Source organism: Artemia franciscana, chromosome 16, assembly GCF_032884065.1.
Source record: "Artemia franciscana chromosome 16, ASM3288406v1, whole genome shotgun sequence".
Taxonomy (NCBI): Eukaryota; Metazoa; Arthropoda; class Branchiopoda; order Anostraca; family Artemiidae; genus Artemia; species Artemia franciscana.
This window is the reverse complement of record NC_088878.1, coordinates 12,819,086-12,842,609: the sequence shown is the minus strand read 5'-3', so window position 1 is coordinate 12,842,609 and position 23,524 is coordinate 12,819,086. Positions and strand designations below refer to the sequence as shown.

The 23,524-nt window shown below is 32.7% G+C and overlaps 1 protein-coding gene across 1 annotated transcript in view; it reads right to left on the bottom strand.

Moving 5' to 3' along the window:
- Positions 1-23,254, bottom strand: part of LOC136037092 (organic cation transporter protein-like) — a 59,046-nt gene extending 35,792 nt beyond the window's left edge. Inside the window, exons 1-5 of the mRNA XM_065719542.1 lie at positions 22,992-23,254; positions 17,488-17,599; positions 11,873-12,011; positions 8,887-8,990; positions 2,232-2,389 (exon numbers count right to left, since the gene is read on the bottom strand). Coding sequence (XP_065575614.1) covers positions 2,232-2,389; positions 8,887-8,990; positions 11,873-12,011; positions 17,488-17,599; positions 22,992-23,001 — 523 coding nt within the window. The 5' untranslated portion in view covers positions 23,002-23,254. The remainder of the gene's footprint in view (positions 1-2,231; positions 2,390-8,886; positions 8,991-11,872; positions 12,012-17,487; positions 17,600-22,991) is intronic.
- Positions 23,255-23,524: the final 270 nt, after the last annotated feature.

Here is a 23,524-nt window from a genome sequence, read left to right as displayed (position 1 = left end):
ATATCCACAGAACTGATTTCCACTGTCTTGAAAAGATTTTCCCTATTGTCTCTACTTTGTATTTGTTTGTTATGGAAAGGTAGTGTGGTCATCGTCTCTATTTTTGATATTTTTTGTACTATAAATGCACAGAAAACCAATTATCTAAATTAATCTTTACTTTTAAATAATTTTTTCTTTTAAGTAAAACAAAAACGACAAAATTATTTCGGTGCCTCTGTTTCATTTATTTTTGGAAAAGTTCCCTGGGTAATTCATTTTATTTTATTGTTTAAAATGACATTATACTCATTTTGTTTTTTCCTTATGGGCCTATGTTCTTCAAAATGCAGTCCCAACAACTGACAGTAAGAAATTTCAATTTAATTATTCTATTTAGTCATCAGTAGAGTGCAAATAGCACTCTAGCTTTTTGGTGGGGTCGTGGGTGACAGCACCACCCTTGTCTGTGGTATTTTTTTTTTTTTTTTATTTGACTCTAGCCTTAGGAGTTACGGACTATTTTATTTTTTTAATACGGGACGTGATCGTCTCTTACTAGGTTGCTAGTTACCGCTCTAATCCTGATTATAACGAAGCATATCGATCCTTTGTGTAATACTTTTATCACCAATGGCTATAATTCGTTCTTTAATTTAATATGAGTTTCAAACAAGGTTGTTCTAATAGTTTGCTTTCCATCTCGATCCGACATTATCTTTAGGAGTAATATTTCATTGTGTTTCTTAGCATAGGATGTTGCTAGGTTGTTAGATACCGCTGCAAACCGGATCATACACATGATGATTCATCTTTGTCGAAAATTGTACATAATCTTTTATTACATGTGGATTTAGTTGATATTTCAGTAATTAGTTCTTTACTTTTATATCCACTAGAGCTCGTTCTTTGCTATAAACACAAATAAAATAAAGCAAAGAAACAAAATTCGAATTTGATTACTTTAAAACCAGGACATGGCAACTTTACTTCGAGAGATAAAACTTTGCATTTAAAAACGCCTTTCTGTTGATTAATAATCAAGAAGCTAGTATAAAATTTTATTTCGGCCAGATTCCACAGTTTTCATGAAAATTCGCATTTACTTGGAAACATGCGTATGCTATGAAAGATTATTTTTAACTATACTCTTAGTTACTATATGCCGAGGATTGTTCTTCACTAGATATCAAACATCTCATCATCCATAACACGGATGTCCCCATTTATATTATAATCATAGGCTAGTTATCGTTCTTTACTATCGGCCCGGTATGGGAAAATTTTGCCTATGATGATTTCTTAGGGAAAATACTTTAATTTAAATTTTTGTTATAAATTTGGGCTATTTGCGTAATACGATCTTATTTAAAGATAAGTATGTATTGCATAATCATCTATATGATGATTCCATATATCACTTCAGTTACTATGGACTACAGATCGTTCTTTAACGTAATAGTTATGTCGCAATTCCATATTTTAAAAATTGAATTAATTAGTATGGTAATTGCAAGCTACAGCTACAACCCGGATTACAAACAGGAAAAATTTTATGGCTTTTTCTTAGTTGGAATACTAAGAGACAAACTTTAGCATGGCACTATACCCCAGACAGGTAAATTTTTCAAAAGATGTTGTATTATCTTAAATTTTAGTTACTATGTGCCGTAGATTGTGCTTTACTAGGTTTCAGCTGTATGCCATGATCAGGGCCTTTATGTACTACAACCTACGATTATGATGTCATTTATCAATATTATACATGAAAATTAATTACAAACATGCCCAAGATGTGGCAATTTACTTTAAAATGACCCATTAAACAGATCTGTACGATGTTCAATTGCCAAGCTATCCGTCGAAAAAAAGAAAAGAAAAAAGATTCCCTCTATGCAAAATATCGCGATTGCAGCCACTTTTCTTGATTTTGAAACCAATATATTTTCCTTGTTATTCAAGCCGAGGGACAGTTAGTTTCGTGAATAGGGGCATTAGACAAGGTGGTTCTAATAGCGTACTTCTTTTTTTGATCTGACTCTAGTTATAGGAGTTATGGGCTATTTTTTTTTTTACTATGGGACGTGATAGTCTCTTACTATGTTGCAAGCTAGCGATACAATCCGGATAATAGTTGTTTTAAGCTTCACATATTCATTCATAATAAGTACTCTTCATTTTAAGCTTAAACATCAATCTCCTCTATTCATGGAAAGCTTTAGTTTTTCTTTGTTTTTATTAGAAAAACTTACTGAGAACAAAGCCGGTCAAATAAGTACCAGAAGCACCAAGAAGACCGAGGAAAAAACGAGCTGAGACGTACAAATTATAGCTGTTACAAAATGACACTGCAACACCCAGGAACAATTGAATTGTTGCAGTTATACATAAAACCCTCTTTCTACCATATCTGAAAAAGAGCATTATATAGCGAGAAGAATATAATAAAAGAAAGAAAAATAGAAAAGAAAAAGGGAGTGAGAAAAAAGCACGATGAATAGTTTGAGAGAGGGAGGGGTTTGAAAAGAAAATCAGAGATAGTATTCGTTGGACATTTTTATGTTTGCAAGTGGTATCCCTGTATTTATTCTAGATGAGATTTGATACGCATAAAGTTAAACATTAGAATGCATATAGAGTTACAGAATGTAAATTGATTGGGAGACAGAAAGAGAAAATAGGAGAAAGAGAAAAGAAAAATGTTAAAGAAATGCAAATTGAGCAAGAGAAAGACAGAAAAAATTACTGAAAGAAAAAAGAGGAGAGTATTAGAGAGAAATCCTGAATTTATTGCTATTGATTGCATGATAAGATTTTTTTAATTTTAGTTTAATTTCCTTTTTGATATAAAGGCTCAGATGTTCCCTTCCTTTAAAGTTATCCTTCCTTAAAGTGTGTGTGTGTGTGTGTTTTCTTTAAGTGGAGTTTTCAGTAAAACGAACAAAGAGTGAAATTAAACAAAATCCACAATACAGAGCTAACTACGATAAGTGAAAATACAATTCCATGAATTTCAAAGAAATTAGTATTAGTGTGAAAAACACATTTCTATTTGACCTTATATTAAATAACTTTAACATTAAAGCCCAAAATTTAAGGTATTTACACACTTTAAATTTGATAAGCGATGAAGATATTAGATATTAATAGATAAAGATATTAGGAGAAATAATAGATTAAAATAACACGCATAACTAGTAAGACACTTTTGCCAATACTCACTCCAAAGAACCTCACTCTCCTCTCATACACCTTCAGCTTCGTATTGGCACACAAGTTTAATCTTTTTCAAGCCATGCACATTCAGACAACATCAAGGATATGATACAACCAAATAATCATTAAAATCATTAGGATCCCAGTAATACTATCCTATTCAAAATGCAATGTACATACTTGACAATTGGTGTTTAATTTAAACAAAATTTGTACACTCACGAGATAAAAGAAACTTCTTTGCCCGTGACTCGAAGGCTGGAAGACTAGGCGCGTTTTTCACACACTCAGGAAATATATTCCAAACATGGAGACCATAATGCCGAATCAAAAAAGATACCCAAGTGGTACTCCTATGCTCATAAGTTAAGTTATTACCTTTTCTTGTACTATGATCATGACGGTCTCTATTAAAAGTAAAAAGATTTTCAAAAGCAGGAGTGAGCAGCCGATTCAAATATTTATACAAGAAAGCTGCAATTTGGTAATCTCGAATTTGAGATACATCCATTAACTTATTCTTTTTAAAATGCTGATGAGCAGGAGCCTCATCAGAATCATAAAATTCCGATAATAATTTTACAGCTCTATTCTGAAGTTTTTGTACTCTTTTGAAACAAATTACAAAATTCCGATAATAACTTTACAGCTCTATTCTGAAGTTTTTGTACTCTTTTGAAACATGTTACAAAATTACTTGCCCATATAGATCACCTGTAGTTAATATATGGACAAAATATAGAAGAATATATCATTTTTGGAATCTTTTTTGAGACTAGATTTTTAATTCTTCGCATCACCCTAACACCTCTGCTTAATTTTTCAGCTATCACAGTTCAATGGTTTCTCCATGACAGATTTTTATCAATTAAAAAACCCCCAAATACTTCGTTGTTGCTACTCATTTCATCACATTTCCTCGAACTGTGATTTGATCATTTCCAGCACTTGACGAAAGTCTAGAAAATATGATGAAAAACGTTTTACAAAAGTTTAGGGTTAAAAAATTTTATTGAGAAAAGTTAGAAATTCAGAGACAGCATTATGAATTTTACTATACAAAACATCAAGCAAAGGCGCAGCTAGAAAGAGCAAAGTGTCATCTGCAAACAAGATGACACCAGCCTCCGACAGGTAATGCTTCACTCGATCAATAAAAATGATGAAAAGGAGGGGTCCCAGAATTGAACCTTGTGGGACCCCAACCTCTACTTTCTTTTTTAACGATAAAAATGATCCAGTCAGAACTATCTGATACCGATTGTGTAGATATGATGAAAACCGCTCTAGACTTGAACCCTTCACCCCAATCGAGTCAAGTGCTCGATAAGCTCTGATTGCTCCACCGTATCGAACGCTTTTCTGATATCCAAAAGCACAGCTGCAGGTATGAGACCAGCTTCAAATGCATCATTAAACCAATCAACCAATTTCAGAACTACCATATCCTTAGTTAGCCCTTTTATGAACCAAATCGGTTTTCTATTAGAATTTCATTCTTTTCAATATAATAGCTTAAATGGGAATGCACCACTTTCTCATATAATTTACAGAAAAATGGGAGAATAGATATAGGTCTTCGATTCGATCGGTCATTTTTTCCCTCCTTTATGAAGTGGAACCAATCTTGCAATCTTCAGTGCTTCCAGAAAGACTCCAAGATCCAGAGAAAGGTTGATGAGGTGTGTCAAGATAGGTAAGACACTCGTTATTGCGGCTTTTATGAGTTTCAGCGAAAACTCATCTATCCCGCTAGAACTCGACTTCATTGTAGCCAGGAATTGTGCCACTTGCAGTTCCGAATATCTTGCAAATTCAAAGAAATTCTCATTTGCAGGCTGCCTTTCAAAAAAAAATATTCAAAACTCACAGATGTGCGGAGGTTAGCCCGCGCTTGATCGCAAAGTATTTTCCTTCATTTACAAAATAGCCACACAGAAATTCAGCTACGTGTTGAGAGTTAGTAAGACGACCTTCTGTCGTTTCCATGGGTCTCACCTCCTCTTTACTATGAAAACTACCCAAAATTTGTTTATTGTTTTCCATGTATTTTTCATATTCCCTTGATTTTCATGAAATTCATTTTGGAAATGAAGCTTCTGAGCTTTCGGTTTAGTAAATTTAAAATATTTCGAAATCTTTGGAGTTTTATAAAATTATCCTCTGAATGATCCTTTAAATAATTCACATAAAGCTGGATTTTCTGCTTTATTGAAACTAGAAAAGCTTTTGCTATCCATGGTTTCTTAGGAAAATTTTTATTAGGGTATATTTTTCGCAAGGGTTTTTCATTACATTCATCACTATCTCACAGGAGAGGTCATATACTGTATTTGGACACTTTTCCTCTATTATACGCAACAAATTTGTTTCATCCATCTTATTTGCAAACTCTTTAGGTTCCTACTTTTCATTTCACGGTAAAACGAAGCCCTTTCATATTGTCTATTTTACTTTGGTTGATTCAGCTTTATTTTGCTTATTAAAATAAGGTGATCCGACCCGTCAGACACAATTACTTCTGCTTGGGATCTTTCAAGTGATCCACTATTGACGAAAAAATTGTCAATAAAGGACGCCGAAAGATGCGAAATATCATATTAACAAATTCTGAGCTATTTACTCTTTTTAGTGAATCAATATTAAAATCTCCTATCAGAAATTTATTTTTATTTTCATTGTTAATTTTATCTAATAATAATTCAAAGTCATCAATAAAAAAAAACTAATATCACATGAAGAATTTTTGCAAGTCAATCCCAAAGTCAAATTGTTTCCCCTTCATTTTTTTTTTCGATGAAAAAGGTTTCGATCCTACTTTTGAGCTACAGGGAGAGGTCATCCCTAACCCAATATTGGGTACATTTATTAATCAGAAGGCGTAGACCGCCCCACTCCATGGTTGTCAGTTTCCTTAATTCGCAAACATATCCCGGAAAAGAAAATCCCAGGGTTGTGACTTGCTAGAAACAAATGTCTCACATAGGCCTAAAATGCGCGGCTTCTTGTCTACCAAACTTGAAATCTCACGTAAAGAAGAACATGCCGCTCTTAGATTTTGTCAGTTCCAGAAAATCATCACTATTTCTACAATCACAGGTTTTGAATACTGATAAAGATTGTTCGGATTCACAAAATTACTTGGGCGAGAATTCAACAAAAAATTATCGATGTATTCATCATCCCCCGTCTGATAGGCAGAAAGAAGAAGAGAAAAGAAAGAAATAAGCGTGAAAGGAACTGACATTTTGGCTATAAAATACAAAGGGGAAAACAAACATACATGTAATGCAAAACATAATTTCACAACTCAAAATTATGCGGCCGGTTTTGGCAAACGTACCACTTCAGTTATAGTCCTAATTTTACGGATTTCTCCGGCTGAATCTTTTCCAAAAATTGTCCCGTTGTTCGACCAAATATTTCTGTTTCTGGGCTTACTTTTCTGTTTTTGAGCTTTCTGAGCTTACTGATATTGGATCTGCCAATATATTGAAAACATTCTCTTTACACCCTCCCAAGACGTACCAATATCCGTAAAATTTTTCCTTATGACATCCTTAAGGTCCATTCGAGGACGACCTGTTTTTAGTTTTGCCCAAGATGGTTGGCCAACACGGATATCTTTGTCTATCTGTCATCCTTCATCCTCAAAACTTGTCCTAGCCCTCTCAAACTTTCTCTCATTATAGCTCTAGAAAATGGTATTGAACCCTATTTTCGTACAGCATACTGTTTGAACTACAGTCCAACAGTCTAAGTCTAGGAACTTTTTACTGTCCAGTTTGATTCCATGCTCTCCTGTTGCCTTTGATTTGCACCTTAGGAAAAAGTTCATCAAAATGATCAGTATAAAGGATATAGAACACAGCTCTGTATAGCTTCTAATTCAATAAAAACCAACTATTAACCTCATTTTCTGAATTAACTGCAGTAGTGTTATTTTCTTATATAGGGCGAATTACTTCAATGTATTTATCTGGTACACCAAACGATGCTAGGATCTCCACTAAACCTATTCTATCGGCTGAATAAAAGACCTGCTCATAATCTACAAAACTGAGGACAAAAGGGGTCTGATGAATGAGATCCCTATCAAATATTTACCTGAGAGTAAAAATTTACTTGAAGCATTCTCTCCCCTTCCGAAAGCCACACTTTTCTTCTGTTAAAATTTTATCTGCAGAATCTCTAAATCTAAATTGTATCCTCATACTAGAAAATTTGCTTCACACAGAAGTCAAGCCAATGCCTTTATGATTCTCACACTCACTCTTATCGCTCTTTCTTGTAATGGTGTTTAATTAAAGGTTTCCTTCAATCGTTAGGTATTCCCCTTTTTCAAAAATGATATTCCTAATCTTTAGCAGTTTACTTCTAAATTTTACTTCTATCAGCAACTGAGACCTTATGATTATTTACCCTTTTAGAACTGTCACTAATTATTCCTAGCAATATAAATCTTGTTTCACTTCCAAAGTGTCAAAAAATGTTTCGCTCTTTTCCTCTGGTTTAGCATGTTTTCAAAATGTTCTCTCCATCTCTCTTTTCTTATCACTAATTGCGACCCCGTTGCTATATTTAACTGGGATAAATCCAGGTTGACGTTCCCTCTAAATTTTAACATGATAGTACAATATTTTACTATTATGCCGTCTGGCTGCAATCTTCCAAATTTCTAGCAATTTTTTGTCCATGGCCTTCACTTCACATCTCCTTAATTTATACTTTGACGCTTTCTCCATTCTCCTTACCTTCCTCTTATTTTTATAGAATTTATGACTCAGATATTTCTCGTACAAGCCCCTGCTCCTTTCTAGTAAACTTTAAACATTTTTTACTAATATTTCTAGCCGTGTTTCTGAGTTTCCTCCCTAAAGCATTATCTGTAACTTCACCAATCTGAAAACATTGTTGAAACAGTTCTGGAAACTACCACTGAATCACTAATATTTAGTTTTTATGGTATTTTTTTATTACTATATAGGTGATTTTACATCTTACTATATGTAAGATTTATGATATAATCAATAGTCAACCATTGAGTTACACATGGAAGACCAATTAAAATCCCATTCAAATAAACAGTTTGTATTAGATTATCGAGCTATCTATGATCACAAACATATTATATGAACAGAGTATATTTACAAATTGCCCTCATGATATACTCACATAATATGCTTATTTGTCAGTCATTGAGTCATCTATGGGAGACCCAACTAAGACTCAAATCATATTAACAGTTGTGCAACAATCTCAAGTAATCTTCGGTCACAAAAATATTATATGACCGTATGAACACATAATATTTACATATTACCTTTATGTACATACATATTACATATATATATATATATGTATATATTATCTTTATAATATAATTACTCACCAGTGATTTATCCGTGTATGAGAAGCCCAAATGAGACTCTAGTTATGCAGACATTTGTGCTAGACTCTCAAGCAATCTTTTGTTCCAAACTTATCTTATGAACATGTTACATGTACATATTGTCAATATGTATGAAATACTTGTTAAGACTCAAATCATGATAACAGTTGTGCTTGACTCTCGAGCGATCTTAGGTCACAAAAATATTATATGAGCATATGATCACATCATATGTACATATCACCTTTGTATACATATTAGATATGCACATGTACATATTATCTTTACAATATACTCACTTATCAGCCATTGAACCATGTATGGGAGACCCAATTAAGACTCCAATCATGTAAACAGTTTGCGCAAAACTCTCGAGCCACCTCCGGTCACAGACTAAATCCCACTGAAAGAAGAACATATTATATGCACAGAAAAAAAAATATAGAAGACTAAAGTGATAAAAAGGTCATGAAACTAGTTTTAAAACTTCTACCTGTAGCTGGATTGGAGATCGGAAGTTGAATTTTTCCTTTGAATGCCTTTTACGTTATTATCACAAAGAAATTCAGCAGTTACGTTTATATTCTAATATTCGACCATCCATTATAAAGGTAAACACCATAAGTAGTAAATACAATGGAGGAAATTGAATATAAATGATAATGGCTTTCAAAAAGAGCTTCTTTTGTATCGAGGAAAATGGCCCTCTTTGATAAGAGTTGGAATACATCTCTTTCGTGCCAAAATTTACCTAATATCCCTCAGAATCTTCCAACCGACACATACACAAGCAGAGGAGACAGTAGCCCTCCCTGAAATCTACAAAATCTATGTTAAGCCTGTTTCCTTTTTTTCAATCCCCCCCCCCCTCTCAGGTTCAAAAATATATTCCAGCATATGGGCTTCCGTCTAGCCAATATTCATTGAGAATATATAGTTAAAATGCGCTCCTAAGCAGAAAAGGGTATGTTTCGAAAAAAAAAATATAATGGTAAACGTATTTAGAGTCTGTCTAACACGCCAACTCGCATAAATTATATAATTAAACAATCATACATATCAAAATGCATAAATAGAAAATAATGAAAATATTCTGAGAACATCTCGAAAAAGTGTTCTAGGAAAAGCTAATCTAGAGAAATATTTTGTCGTATACCATATTTTATATATGGAAAATTCCTTAATTTGAAAATGATCAAGCAAATTCACTAAGTGAGTTGCTTCTTGCATCCTTGACTGAAAGCAAATATTTTGGAAGCTTTAGAAAAATCCCCCCAAAAAAGCTGCTTGAACACCAAAAAAGAATTCCAATTGTATATTTCTACCACTGGATAAGCATGAAACTTTTATTACATGAAGTGTTTTTAGGCTCGGGTCTAGGGCCAGTTCTCTTCTTAATTTTAAGTTAATAGTTTTAAGTTATTGTTACGGTTATGGAACAAAACCAACTCATTGTTGTCGCCTATTTCACGTTGATCCTTTCCATGTCATAAAACATGCATATCCATCAAGGGCGAATCCAGGACTTTTGTTCGGGGGAAGGGGAAGTTTACAAAAACAAGCTTTACAAAACACTTCAAACATTTGTTTTTATATACTTTTTGTTACTTTTTAACAGGTTTGACAGATTTTTTTAGGGGGGGGGGAGGATCAAATCAAGTAACACATACCTTTGGATATAGCCTTGATAACCATCAATAGGAGAGGACACTCTAGTTACCTACATTGGTGACCATATCTTCGACACTGCTGTTAAATCCGAGATGAGATTTACGTCAAATTGATTGTTTTTCGTTAGAAAGCAATTCTATGATTCGACGCTCAATGACTGGTCATAAATGCTACAAAATTGACCTTCCTAATTTTCTAGCGAATTTCTCAGGGTTGTCCCGAACTACCGAGATATTCATCTTTCAAAAGTTTCTCTCAGTAAAGATATTGATCGGTAGTTCTGGCTCTAATGTTACTTTTTGATGAAAATCTTCGATTCCGAAACCATATAAGTCTAAATGAAATAAAGATATCGAAAGATCTTGGAAATATTAGAAAACTCGAGTACATTTCTCCTGGATTGGCTCTACAAATTTTGTTACATTGATTAATTCAGTCTTATAACCCTTATTGCCCTATTATACGGGCTGATATTTAAATGGCATATTTGGGAGCAAGAGGGAGGGAAGGGACTCACCCTAATGTCCAGAAATGTTTCAGCTCAGATTACATATAGATTAAGAGCTCGTTTCAAATTAGAAAATTTTTCCGACAGGCGGAATTACTTACCCTTGTTGTTTCCAGAGCACTCGAAATCCTTCTATGTGTTCAAGATTCTTTTACACAGAAACCTCTTATTTACCTCTGTTAAGTGGTCTTCTGACAAGAGGAATTCCTTCTGTCTACCAACTATAGCCATTCTAATCGACGGATGACATTTAGATCTGAAACTATCTCTAGGTTTGTTTTCTAGGGTTGAAAATGCGTATTAGTGGCTTTGACATGCTGATAATCTCATTCGTATCTTTTGTGACCATCCAGCAACCTAAATAGCCAAAATACTGATTATGTTATATGCATAATTAAATTCAAATATTAATTATCAAAAGAAGGGAGATCGGACTATATTTTATGTCGGGTAGCAATACACAACACAAGCCCAAGTCAGCTAATGGAAAACTCAACCAGGATGAAATTCAAGCCATGCCAATCGAACAAGCATAAAATTCCTGCCACACAAAACTCAACTCAAAAACATTTCAACCAAAGTTAATCCAGAAAAATTTGACCCAAGCAGAATCTGGTCATGACATCTTGTCAAGAGACAATGAAAGATAGCCCGACAGGAGAAACGATGTTATGAGCAAAGGACTAATTCTTACAAGGTTCAAAGGTTCGAGTTACCCAATGAAGCATGTCATCGTGGCCCGTCAAGAGGGGAGGGTTGAGTTATATGAGGCTGAATATCGTTTAATTTTTTGTGAGCTGAGTTTCTCTTGGGTTAAATTTTGGCCGCGTTAAGTTATGCTTGTCAAAAACTGTGCTGGTTTGAATTTTACATGAACTGAATTATACGTTGGTTGGATTTTCCATGGGCATATATTTCTGGGTTAAGCTAGTTTTTCCTTATAGCCTTTTCTTTGGCTGAATTTTGTGGGGCTTAAATCTTGAGTGTCTTTTAATCCTCTTACTCGTCATATTGTGTAAGCCACAATAAACGTTATGATTATGTAGCATTGTGAGTTAATGTAAAGAATTAATTTGTTATTATAATAGGAGAAAAATTCAACTAACCTGAGTAACAATTGTATTTCCGTAGTACTTAGTATCATATTTCCATGATTGACATGATGTCGTAATATTGTCAGTCCAAATGAAACAACTATTATCCGGTTCTGTCCCATTAGTAATACTGACGTTAGTGTCCACGCATCTATATTAAAGAAACATTTATTTTTCTTTGAGCAAGTAATTGAAATGCAAATAGAGTTGCACAACAAGCTCTGTTATACTAAATAAAAACACTGGAAGTGATATTTTTTCTATCTTTGACAACTTTCATAGCCCAGATTATTTCTAGTCAAGAAATTCACCGAATGTCATATCCACCGTTCACATTTTTCTTTTCGATTTCTCTGTCAAGGCTAAACAGTATTTTTAACTTTGTGCGTTCACGAGGACATTCCCTGTAAATGTACATTAATAGCCAATTGACAAAAAAAAACTTCGGCTACCGTACGTTGAATGTTATTTTTTAAGCAAACCCTTCTAAAATTTAGTTGGACCCATTCAAATGCACAAGCGAACGCAGAAACAACCTTTTTGCATGCATAATTAAAACAGCGGTGCCAATTGACGGAAATATAGGGGTAGGAGCAAAAACCTGTCTTCAATATCAAGAAGGGTAGTCTTGTTGGTTTTTCATCTTGGAGGGAGGGTGTTGGGGCCATCTGTCGCCAAAACCCGACTCGACCTCGCCAAGAAGCTTGGCAAAAGTTATTGTCGAAGTTATCTAAGAAGTTATCTTGTCGAAGTTATCTAAGAAGCTTTAATAATTTACTGTCAAGGGAGCATTGAATCTTAGTATCCATTGTAGGTGTCGAAAGGCTACAGCTCCCTTAAATATATTCTAAGCTTGCTCATTTTGATAATAATCGCAACCTACTTTGATTCTAAGAATTGTCCAAAAATCAATTTTCATTACTTTTTAATCTCTATATCATAGACAGGTTATGCTTAACAGGAGCTGTAAACTCTAGTATTTCGTCAGAAAGAGCACAGATTCACTGGCTTTTATTTTTTGGGCCACTTCGTAGGCAAGAAACCCTGCTTCAATTAAGATTCAGCTTTCAACCCCAAAAGTGGCTGCTGCTTCCATGGCAGTCCGGTGGCTTTAAAAAGCACGAAAACAATGGGCACATGTTCTTTTTTGTTTGTAATACATCCGTTTCATAACATCGGTACGATATTCTAGTGACTAAAATGAAGCTGTAAAATTACTCTTTATCTAAAAATAGTCGTTAAAAAGAAAATCTACAAATGTACTTATGATTTATATGGGCAACTGGACAGAAGCATAGCTTTGGAAGCTTGAAGACAATATGTAATTTTTCTTTCATTACTATATACAATTAAATAAAAATAGCAAGTTTTTTCAACTGAAAGTAAGGAGTAACTTTAAAACTTAAGACGAACAGAAATTATTACGTATATGTAGGGGGTTACTCCTCCACAACACCTCGCTCTTTATGTTAAAGTTTTTAGTACTTCTAGAAAAGCTTCGTATTGTTCTAACTAAACAAACATAGTGTTCTAGGAGTCGTTGTTAAGGGATTAGGACAGAATTGAAACTTTAATTCATAGAGCAAGGTGTTTTGGAGGACACAATCCTTTCATATACATAATAATTTCTGCTCGTTTAAAGTTTTAAAGTTGTTCCTTACTTTCAGTTGAAAAAACTTCTTTTTTAAAATTTCTGGTCGTTTTTTAAATAATGCAAGCAAATCTGGCAACTACTGTAAGGAAAAATCCCTCCTCCTCAAGGATATATTCTCTAGCCAATTCAATCCTGGTTAGATTTTCATCAGACAATTAACCTTAATATCGCCATGCGTAAAACTGAGTCGGCAATGAGAAAGCAAGACAAAAGAAAAATTTCGTATAGGAATTCTGGTAAATCCCCCCAGTGTGAAATTTCCCCTAAAAATTTCATCCTCTGGAAAATTTCCTCCCCATTGAAAATACCAACAGCAGAAAATCCCCCCACCCGAAAAATGTATGCATATTTTCCAATAAGAAATGTTATTTGTAAACAATGGGCAAATTTTGTAACTAAAAGACCCTTTCCCAGGGGTTGTGGGAAGCCATGATGTCTCCAAAGGCATATTTATTCGGCCTTTCAACTTTGCTGAACAAAATGACCGTCTCAAAATTTTGACCGGACGATTTTGAGAAAAAAGGGACGTAGGAGGCAACATGGATACAAGAGGATGTGAGGCGATCGCCCCTCCCAAACGAATTTTTTAAGAATCCTTCCTATTATATCACTGAGAAATAAATACGAGAAACAAGAAATGTTAGAAATAAAGACAATCGACCATTTTCTGAAATGAAAACAATGAAACACATCAACGCAATAAAATTATTCAAAGACAATTGTTCTTGCGTAATATTAAATTAAAAAAGCAAGGTTATTAACTGAAAGGAAGGAGCGACATTAATACTTAAAACGAACAGAAATTATTCCTTATATGAAAGGGATTTTCCCCTCCTCAACGCCCCGCTCTTTGCGCTAAAGTTTTTTATTGTTTTAAAAAGTAGAGTTGTGGGACAGAGACAAACATTCTGTTAGAATGAGCCCTCTCACGATATTCTAGGACCACTGAGTCGATACGATCACCCCTGGAAAAAACTAAAAAAACAACAACAAATAAACACGAATCCATGATCTTTCTTCTGGTGAAAAGGGAAAAATTCCACATTTTTGCAGATATGAACTTTAAACTTGAATTTAATGGTGCAATTTATATTAAGAATCTTTGGGTTTTAGGGGGTATTTCTCTCTTTTTCAAAAATCAGTCGAATATTCTCAGGCGCAGCAGATTTGAAATCAGCAAAAAACTCAGATTCTTTTGATATGTCTGTTGGTGTCAAAACACCGTTTTTTAGAGTTTCGATTACCTTATGGTTCACATTAACTCACGTTTAGATTATCCATTCATCTTGTATTGCAAACTTACTTCATCGCATCGGTATTTTAGAGTAATCAAAAATATTACAATTCACCAAATGCAACAGGCAACGAGTACGTAACCTTCCCTTTGACTGGGGTTACCTCGTAATCGGCCAACAAATATCGATGTTTTGTGGTAATCTCGACCTCGACAAAGTGTCCTAAGGCCTTGCGTTTCCTACCGTATGGGGTATCATAAAGTAATCGACAATATTACAATTCACCACATGCAACAGGCAACGAGTGCGTAACCTTCCCTTAGATTGGGGTTACCTCTAATCGGCCAACATATATCGACGTTTAGTGGCAATCTCGACATCGACAAAGTTTCAAAGTGCCTTGCGCAAGCTGCAAAGTGAACCAGTTGAACTCCCGTTGCGTTACGTTACGTCGATAGTAAACCGGGCCTTAATTCAGTCATTTTAAACAAAATTGTAGGGGGGGACGTTCCACTTTCTCCTTTTGGCACTGCCGCCCCTCTTATAATAAGGCTCTGACCTCTACTTACAAAGCTGATCTCTACTTACTTTTAGAAAGTAGGCCAATCATGCAAAGGTCTTTTTTACATATTTTGTTGCCTCTTCTATTCTATAGCCAAGGCAATGTATTTGGATACAATTTTTTGGAGCATAAAGAAGTAATGATATGATGGAAGGTAGGATCCATACCCTCCAATACCCACACGAAAAAAACCTCATTCCGGAACTATCAACTTTACTTCTTTCCAGCCGGTATTACGTCAAACCTGCGTAAACTCCGATGATCTTCGTTTTTGTTTTCTCTTACAATGTTGCTTTTAGATATTTTAATATTTTCTACTAGGTCCAAGCATTGCTTTTTTATACTTTGTGATTTCTGACCTTTTGGTGAACACAATTCATTTAGCCGCTAGTTACGCTTTATTCATTTTATTTACATCAGTTAACAGCAGTTCCTATGCTTTACATCGTAAAACAATAACTAACACTTAAGGTCGTGATTAAGTGAGCTGATGGAACAGGAAAATCCCATGTTAAAATTGAAAATTTGTATTTAAAAAGTACTCAAGTGTTCACGGCGGAAGATACCGCTTTTAATATCAGGTCGTAGCTTCTTGAAGATGCTACAAAAAAGGTAATTGCAACCAAATTTTGATGTATTTTCCTGTTTTTGAACAGTCCCATAGAATATTTTCAGTATTTGGAGTAAGAAAAGCGCTTGTCCAGATTCACCTCGCGCCCGAACTAACCCCACTCTCTCCTATATATATATATATATATATATATATATATATATATATATATATATATATATATATATATATATATATATATATATATATATATATATATATATATATATATATATATATATATATATATATATATATATATATATGTAGCTATTCAGTTTTCATAATCCTTGGTTATATAATGACGTATAAAATCTGGCGATTTAATGATTTTATGCTTGTTTTCGACAATTAGGATAATTTACTAACTAGCCTGGTCATTTTGAAATTAGTTTCCATTATCTTTTGGTTATAAAATGAGAATGACCAATAAAATCTGGTAATTTAATGATTTTATATTTGTTTGCGACAAATTAGGATAATTTATTTACCTTGCCAGGTCACTTTGACAGCAATTTATTGACAGAAATTCAATAATGTGTGTTTAGTGTGATTCTTGTCGGTCAAGATTATGAGTCTTTAACTTTAACTTTAAAATATATTTCGTAATCAATCAAGTGAAAAAGAAACTATCCTTAAGGGACCTTGAAGGGGATGGTAAAGCATTCTTATTTGTTGCAGATTCTGCTTGTTTCGAATTTAAATTTTTATTCATTTTCATTTCTATTCATCTTATGTTTTATTTATTAATTTGTATGTAATTTATGCCACTTGTGGAGTAAGAGTGCGTAAGGGGGTGGAAGCTCTCTTCATTTTGCAAAGATGACAGAATATCCTGAGAAATTTTACTTCATTTTGAAAAGTAGACATAACAAATTAGCTCTTTTTCTCAAAGCATTGTTCTGCAAAATTTAAACTTTAACTTAAAGCCAGGTATTGAGGCTAATAAAGACTAGCCCTTTTGACATTTAGTATGAAAACGAGCTAAATATAGTATTGAAAACGAACAGAGATTAAATATAAAAAAATCTTTTTAAATAAAAGTAGAGAACAAAATTAAGAATTAAAACGATTAGAAATTAAGCCGTGCATTAGGGGAGGAGATTGTCCCTCTACTTACTCCCCCCCCCCTTTTATGCGGAAGTTTGAAAGTTTGTCCCTGATGTGTTAAAACAAATGCTCAAATGCGAGACAAATTAGAATCGGATGAAGATTAGTTTTCACAATGCTTCAAGAATGAAAGGGCTTGTTTATAAGCATTTTTTTTTAAACAATGGGATTTTCAGTCTAAATATTTTAAAAGACAATCAGAAAATAAAGCATTTGCAATTAATTTTAACTTTGTTTGTCGCACACAAGTAAAGTTAAAGGTAATGGCAAAGGTTTTATTTTATTCATAAATGCTTTGATTAAAGCAGTAAAAAATTTAGCATAAATAGCGGGGGTTAAGGAGGGGTTGATCCCTTCATTTATGAAACATTTTCTATTTCTTTTCAGTTCACTGTTGCTGTTTAATTTCATTTCAAAAGATTTGTTTAATTTAACATAAATAAGATATAAACTTACGAATAAGCTGGTTTCCCTCCAACAGTGTTTTGTGACAGTAAATGAATACTACAAGTGTAGGCTGCTAACACATGAAGAAGGTACTGGCGGGCTTGATATTTTCCAAATCTTTCTAGAATTTAAAAAGATTTATCAACTTTCAAAGTGGACTCACGAGATAAGGGTCTGTCACACAATATTAGCATGCTTTATGCCTAAACTAATAGAATAAAAATTGGTAAACTGTCTCTCATAAGCAAGTCATATAAAGCGACGAAGACCACACTGCCTTCCCATCACAAACATCAAAAACAAGACAAACAATTTGTAAGACAATTGTTTTTTGTAAGACAATGGAATTCTAACTTGAATGAATATTTGGACCTTAAGTACAAGGACCGTCCTCAGCAAAACATAAATATGTAAAAGAAAAAAGACTTTCAATAAAAGACGATCATTGAAACTAAAATGAAAATTTAAAATAATCCCAGCATACTTACTTCAGCGAAGTTCAACCAGGACTGATAAATAAAGCGAGGTGAAACAAGGTAATTCAATGACTTAACCGATTAATGACTATTTAATCGTAACACTACTTCCTGACAAAGCAGTCCATTGCTAGCTGAAAGTTATGAATAAAAATTCCTGCGTTTTTTAAGACTATAATAAAAGGATAAATTCTAGATGGTTGCTCTACTAAGACAAGTACAAAAGCCGAAGCTGCCAACTGAATCTGTACAAAAGCGAGGTAAGTCCTGAGTAAGTTAAAACAAAAAGAGCTAAGTTCAAGCTAGTGGGTTTGAGGGGGCTTCCTCTACAGGATAGATTAGTCATTTTTGTTTTACTGATAATGAGATGTATTTTGAGCACTGTTTCTTATTTTCATAATATGAAAAAAGAAAATACCAATCAAATTTACAAGAAAGAAAAAACTATTTCCTAAAATATATATTATATATTTTTTATAGAAAAAATAAGTTTTTCTATTAAAAAATTAATAGAAAAATAAAACTTTGAAAACGTCTATTGGTAATTTCTAAAGGAATCCCTTTAGGTTGCTACAGCAAATTTTTTTGGTGAATCAATATGTAATTCACTAACTGAGTCATTTAGAATATAATTAAAAGAAAGAAAATATTGTGATGATTTGAAAATTTTCAAATAGCGCTGATGAACCATATATATATATATATATATATATATATATATATATATATATATATATATATATATATATATATATATATATATATATGATTATATATATATATATATATATATATATATATATATATGTATATATATATATATATATATATATATATATTATATATATATATATATATATATATATATATATATATATATATATATATATATATATATATATAACGTATATATATATATATATATATATATATATATATATGATTATATATATATATATATATATATATATATATCTATATATATAAAAATAAGTTGTCTGTGGATGGATGGATGGATGGATGTGTCAGGTGACGTCACCTGAAAAAACTGGATCAGGTGACGTCAAAACTGAAAAAACTAAAAAAAGGCAAAAAACTACAAAAAAAACTAAAAACTAATAAAAAAATAAAAAAGCTAAAAAACTAAAAAAACTATAAAGGTAAAAACCAATAAAAAACTAAAAAAAAACTGAAAAAACTAAAAAAAGGCAAAAACTACAAAAAAAACTAAAAACTAATAAAAAAAGTAAAAAAGCTAAAAAACTAAAAAAACTAAAAAAAGGTAAAAAACTAAAAAAATAAAAAATAAAAAAAACTAAAAAAAAGGAAAAAACTGAAAAATAAGCTAAAATAAAGGTAAAAACCAATAAAAAACTAAAAAAAAAAGGAAAAAACTAATAAATGACGACACTCAAAGAGAAAAAAAGGCAAAAACTACAAAAAAAACTAAAAACTAATAAAAAAAATAAAAAAGCTAAAAAACTAAAAAAACTAAAAAAAGGCAAAAACTACAAAAAAAACTAAAAACTAATAAAAAAGCTAAAAAACTAAAAAAACTAAAAAAAAGGCAAAAACTACAAAAAAACTAAAAACTAATAAAAAAAATAAAAAAGCTAAAAAACTAAAAAAAACTAAAAAAACTAAAAAAAGGTAAAAAACTAAAAAAACTAAAAACTAAAAAAAACTAAAAAAGGTAAAAACTAAAAGAACTAAAAAAGAAAAAAATAAATGACGACACTCAAAGAGAAAGCGACCAGGACAAAAGGAATGTTCGATTAGCAATCAACAAAGCACCGGGACACAGGGAGTATAAATGACGACCCGGGGGAAACAGGGGGATATAAATGACGACCGGGACAAAAAAACTAAAAAGAAAAAAAAAACTAAAAACTAATAAAAAAACTAAAAAATCTAAAAATCTAAATAAGCTAAAAAAGAAAAAAAAAGGAAAAAAATAAAGGAGAAAAACAAAACTAAAAAACGAATGTATATACAGACCGGGACACCGGGATACAAATGACGACCGGGACCCGGGACACAGGGAATATAAATGACGACCGGGACACAGGGACACAACTCCGGTACACCGGGATACAAATGACGACCGGGACACAGGGAATATAAATGACGACCGGGACACAGGGACACAACTACAACGGGGACACCGGGGGAAACAGGGGGATATAAATGACGACCGGGACAAAAAAACTAAAAAGAAAAAAAAACTAAAAACTAATAAAAAAACTAAAAAATCTAAAAATCTAAATAAGCTAAAAAAGAAAAAAAAAGGAAAAAAATAAAGGAGAAAAACAAAACTAAAAAACGAATGTATATACAGACCGGGACACCGGGATACAAATGACGACCGGGACCCGGGACACAGGGAATATAAATGACGACCGGGACACAGGGACACAACTACAACGGGGACACCGGGGGAAACAAGGGGATGTAAATGACGACCGGGACACCGGGACAGGGAATGGTCGATTAGCAATCACCATCAACAAAGCTCAAGGGCAATCATTAGAATCATGAGGTATAGATCTGAATACAGATTGTTTTCCCATGGACCATTATATGTTGCATGTTCAAGAGTCGGTAAACCTGACAATCTATTTATATGCAAAGACAATGGGACAGCAAAGAATGTTGTATATTCGCAAGTTTTACGTAGTTAAAACCATATATATATATCTATCTATATTCACAGGTGGGACATAGGGACACAACTACAATGGCGCGTAACTATTATGGCGCGTAACGACTTACGCGCGCGGGGGGGCTTGGGGGGGGCGCGAAGCGCCCCCACCAACTAGGTGTTGGGGTGGCGCGAAGCGCCACCCCAACAGCTAGTATATATATATATGTATATATATATATATATATATATATATATATATATATATGTATATATATATATATATATATATATATATATATATATATATATATATATATATATATATATATATATATATATATATATATATATATATGAAGGGGTAACAGCTTCCGCTGTATAACCCTTATTACATATTTGCCCATTGTCTCTATTTTAAATATTGTTTCTTTTGATTTCCCCAGTATATACATAAAAAAAACCTCAATCAAGTTTATAGGGACAGAAAAAGCTATTTCATATAATAAATTCATTTGTAGCTTTCAGTTTAATTTACTAATTTAAAATGACACTTTTTGTCAACATTTTCTTTTTTGATTTCATTGTATTCGAGATTGTAGAGAATTAACACAGAAAATAAAGATGTAGAGACGTAAAATTAGTAATTTTGGAGCAATCTCTAAAGTTTTCAAAACAAAATTTTTAATTGGTGAATCAATAGATAGGCCTAGTCAAAAATATATTTCGTAATCAATCAAGTGAAAAAGAAACTCTATCCTTAAGGGACCTTGAAGGGGATGGTAAAGCATTCCTATTTGTTGCAGATTCTGCTTGTTTCGAATTTAAATTTTTATTCATTTTCATTTCTATTCATCTTATGTTTTATTTATTAATTTGTATGTAATTTATGCCACTTTTAGACTTGACTCAAATATTCATTTTAATTTCTGTTCGTTTTAGGTTTCAATTTTTTATTCATAGTAGTTTCTGTTCATGTCAGGTATGATTTATTTCATGACTTTATTTCTGCTCGTTTAGGATTTAGTAAAACTCTTTATGTTTCTTTGAAAGTTTTTGTTTTGAGTAGTGTTTATAAAAACTAATTCTGACAAGTGGAGGATGCAAAGTTTTATTAGAGTTGCCATTATAAATTTTTGAAGGGTTCGATATTTTTGATTCCTTTTACCGAAATTCTTCGATCATTGCAACAAAATGTTGCCGTTTTACATTTCTTTGGTTTCTCAGGAAGGGTGGGGGAGAGCTTGATCGATTTCTCGGCTTCCACGGTGAACTAGAAAGCAGGATTTTAATACCATTTGAAAACTAAACAAACTGACAAAGAGTTCTTTTTTTATCCTTTACCCACACTCCCTTCCAGATTCGTTGGAAATGTAAGCAGTCAAGGCATCCAAAGGTGGAAAGCATCTCCCCCACTTTTCCAGCATATATATATATATATATATATATATATATATACATATATATATATATATATATATATATATATATATACATATATATACATATATATACATATATATATATATATATATATATATATATATATATATATATATATATATATATATATATATATATATATATATATATATATTCCTGAAATTCTTCAGGGGAAGGGGGTTATCCACTGATAGGATTTGTACAGACAAATTATCTCTAAACGGGATAGGAGGGGGTCTATCTCATACTATTTCTGAAAGTGAGCTGTTATATCCCAAAGATTTTGCGAAGGGGATCTTTATCGACTGGGAGGCTTTGAAGAGGCACATTAGGGTCATAGGCTGTAGGGGAGGCTAACTACAATAAGACCGAAAAATGCTTTAGCACCTCTACTTCCAAGACATAGTTTAATGTCTATTAAACATAATTTAACCTTATTTATGCACAAATAAAACCATATTATTCCGCTAGGCACTTTATATATTACACATTCTATTCAGATCTAAATTCCCAGAGGAATATATTCCCATAAAAGCTTTAAAACACCACTTTGATTTTCTGCATACTATGAAAAGTTGAGATACTACCTTCGGTCCTTTGAATGACGATACTATGTTATTTAAATATTGTATAAAACGTACAATATATATATAAATATAGTACATATCCTGTAGACAAGGGCGTATCCAGTATTTTTGTTGGGGTGTTTTTTTATACACCAAACTTTCAATAATGCATCAAAATTTGTTTATTTAGCGAGTCAGAAAAAATATTTCGGGGGCGTTGAGCCCCAGACCCCCCCCCCACGGATACAGCCTTGCCCGTAGATGCATTAGCAAGACAGCGCATTGATTCGTATATGCAGTAATAGGTGAAGCTTACCCACGGTGAGTTCTTCACCTTTGTTTTGGAGATATTCCAGATTATGTTTTCTTATAAATAAACTGTCTTACCTGCCCACATTTAGAAGTCAATGTTATATCACGCACAAAGATTTACTAGTTGACGAGAAAGACTCCACTAAACTAAGATGATGATTATAATCTAGATCTCAGTTTACAGTCAGTGAATTAATTAATCACAGCTCCGAAGTCTCTCAAACGTCATTGACAGGTCCAAGTATTGTTGGATTACCCACGTGGAGTATCAAACTGTTTATTATATTGATCTGTAAGTAAAGAGCAAGTCTCTTCTGAACTTAGAGTTTGAAAAGAAAGCAAAAACTAAAAAGAATTTTCGTTTGCGTTTATTTAAATTATTTGAAATTTATGGAGCTGAGATTTACTTATCAAAAGCTATTAGCTTGTGACTGTATAATTTTAGATAGGACGGGAAAAACCCGAAGACAAGAAATTTGATGCTATAAAAAAATTATAGCATCAAGTTTACCATATCTGTAACTCAACTAGAAAGTTTCAGTCATTGCTCTTGCAAAATAAGAAGTTTCTTGTTTTCCTAAAGAAGGACGGACCGCGGACCCTCGTTT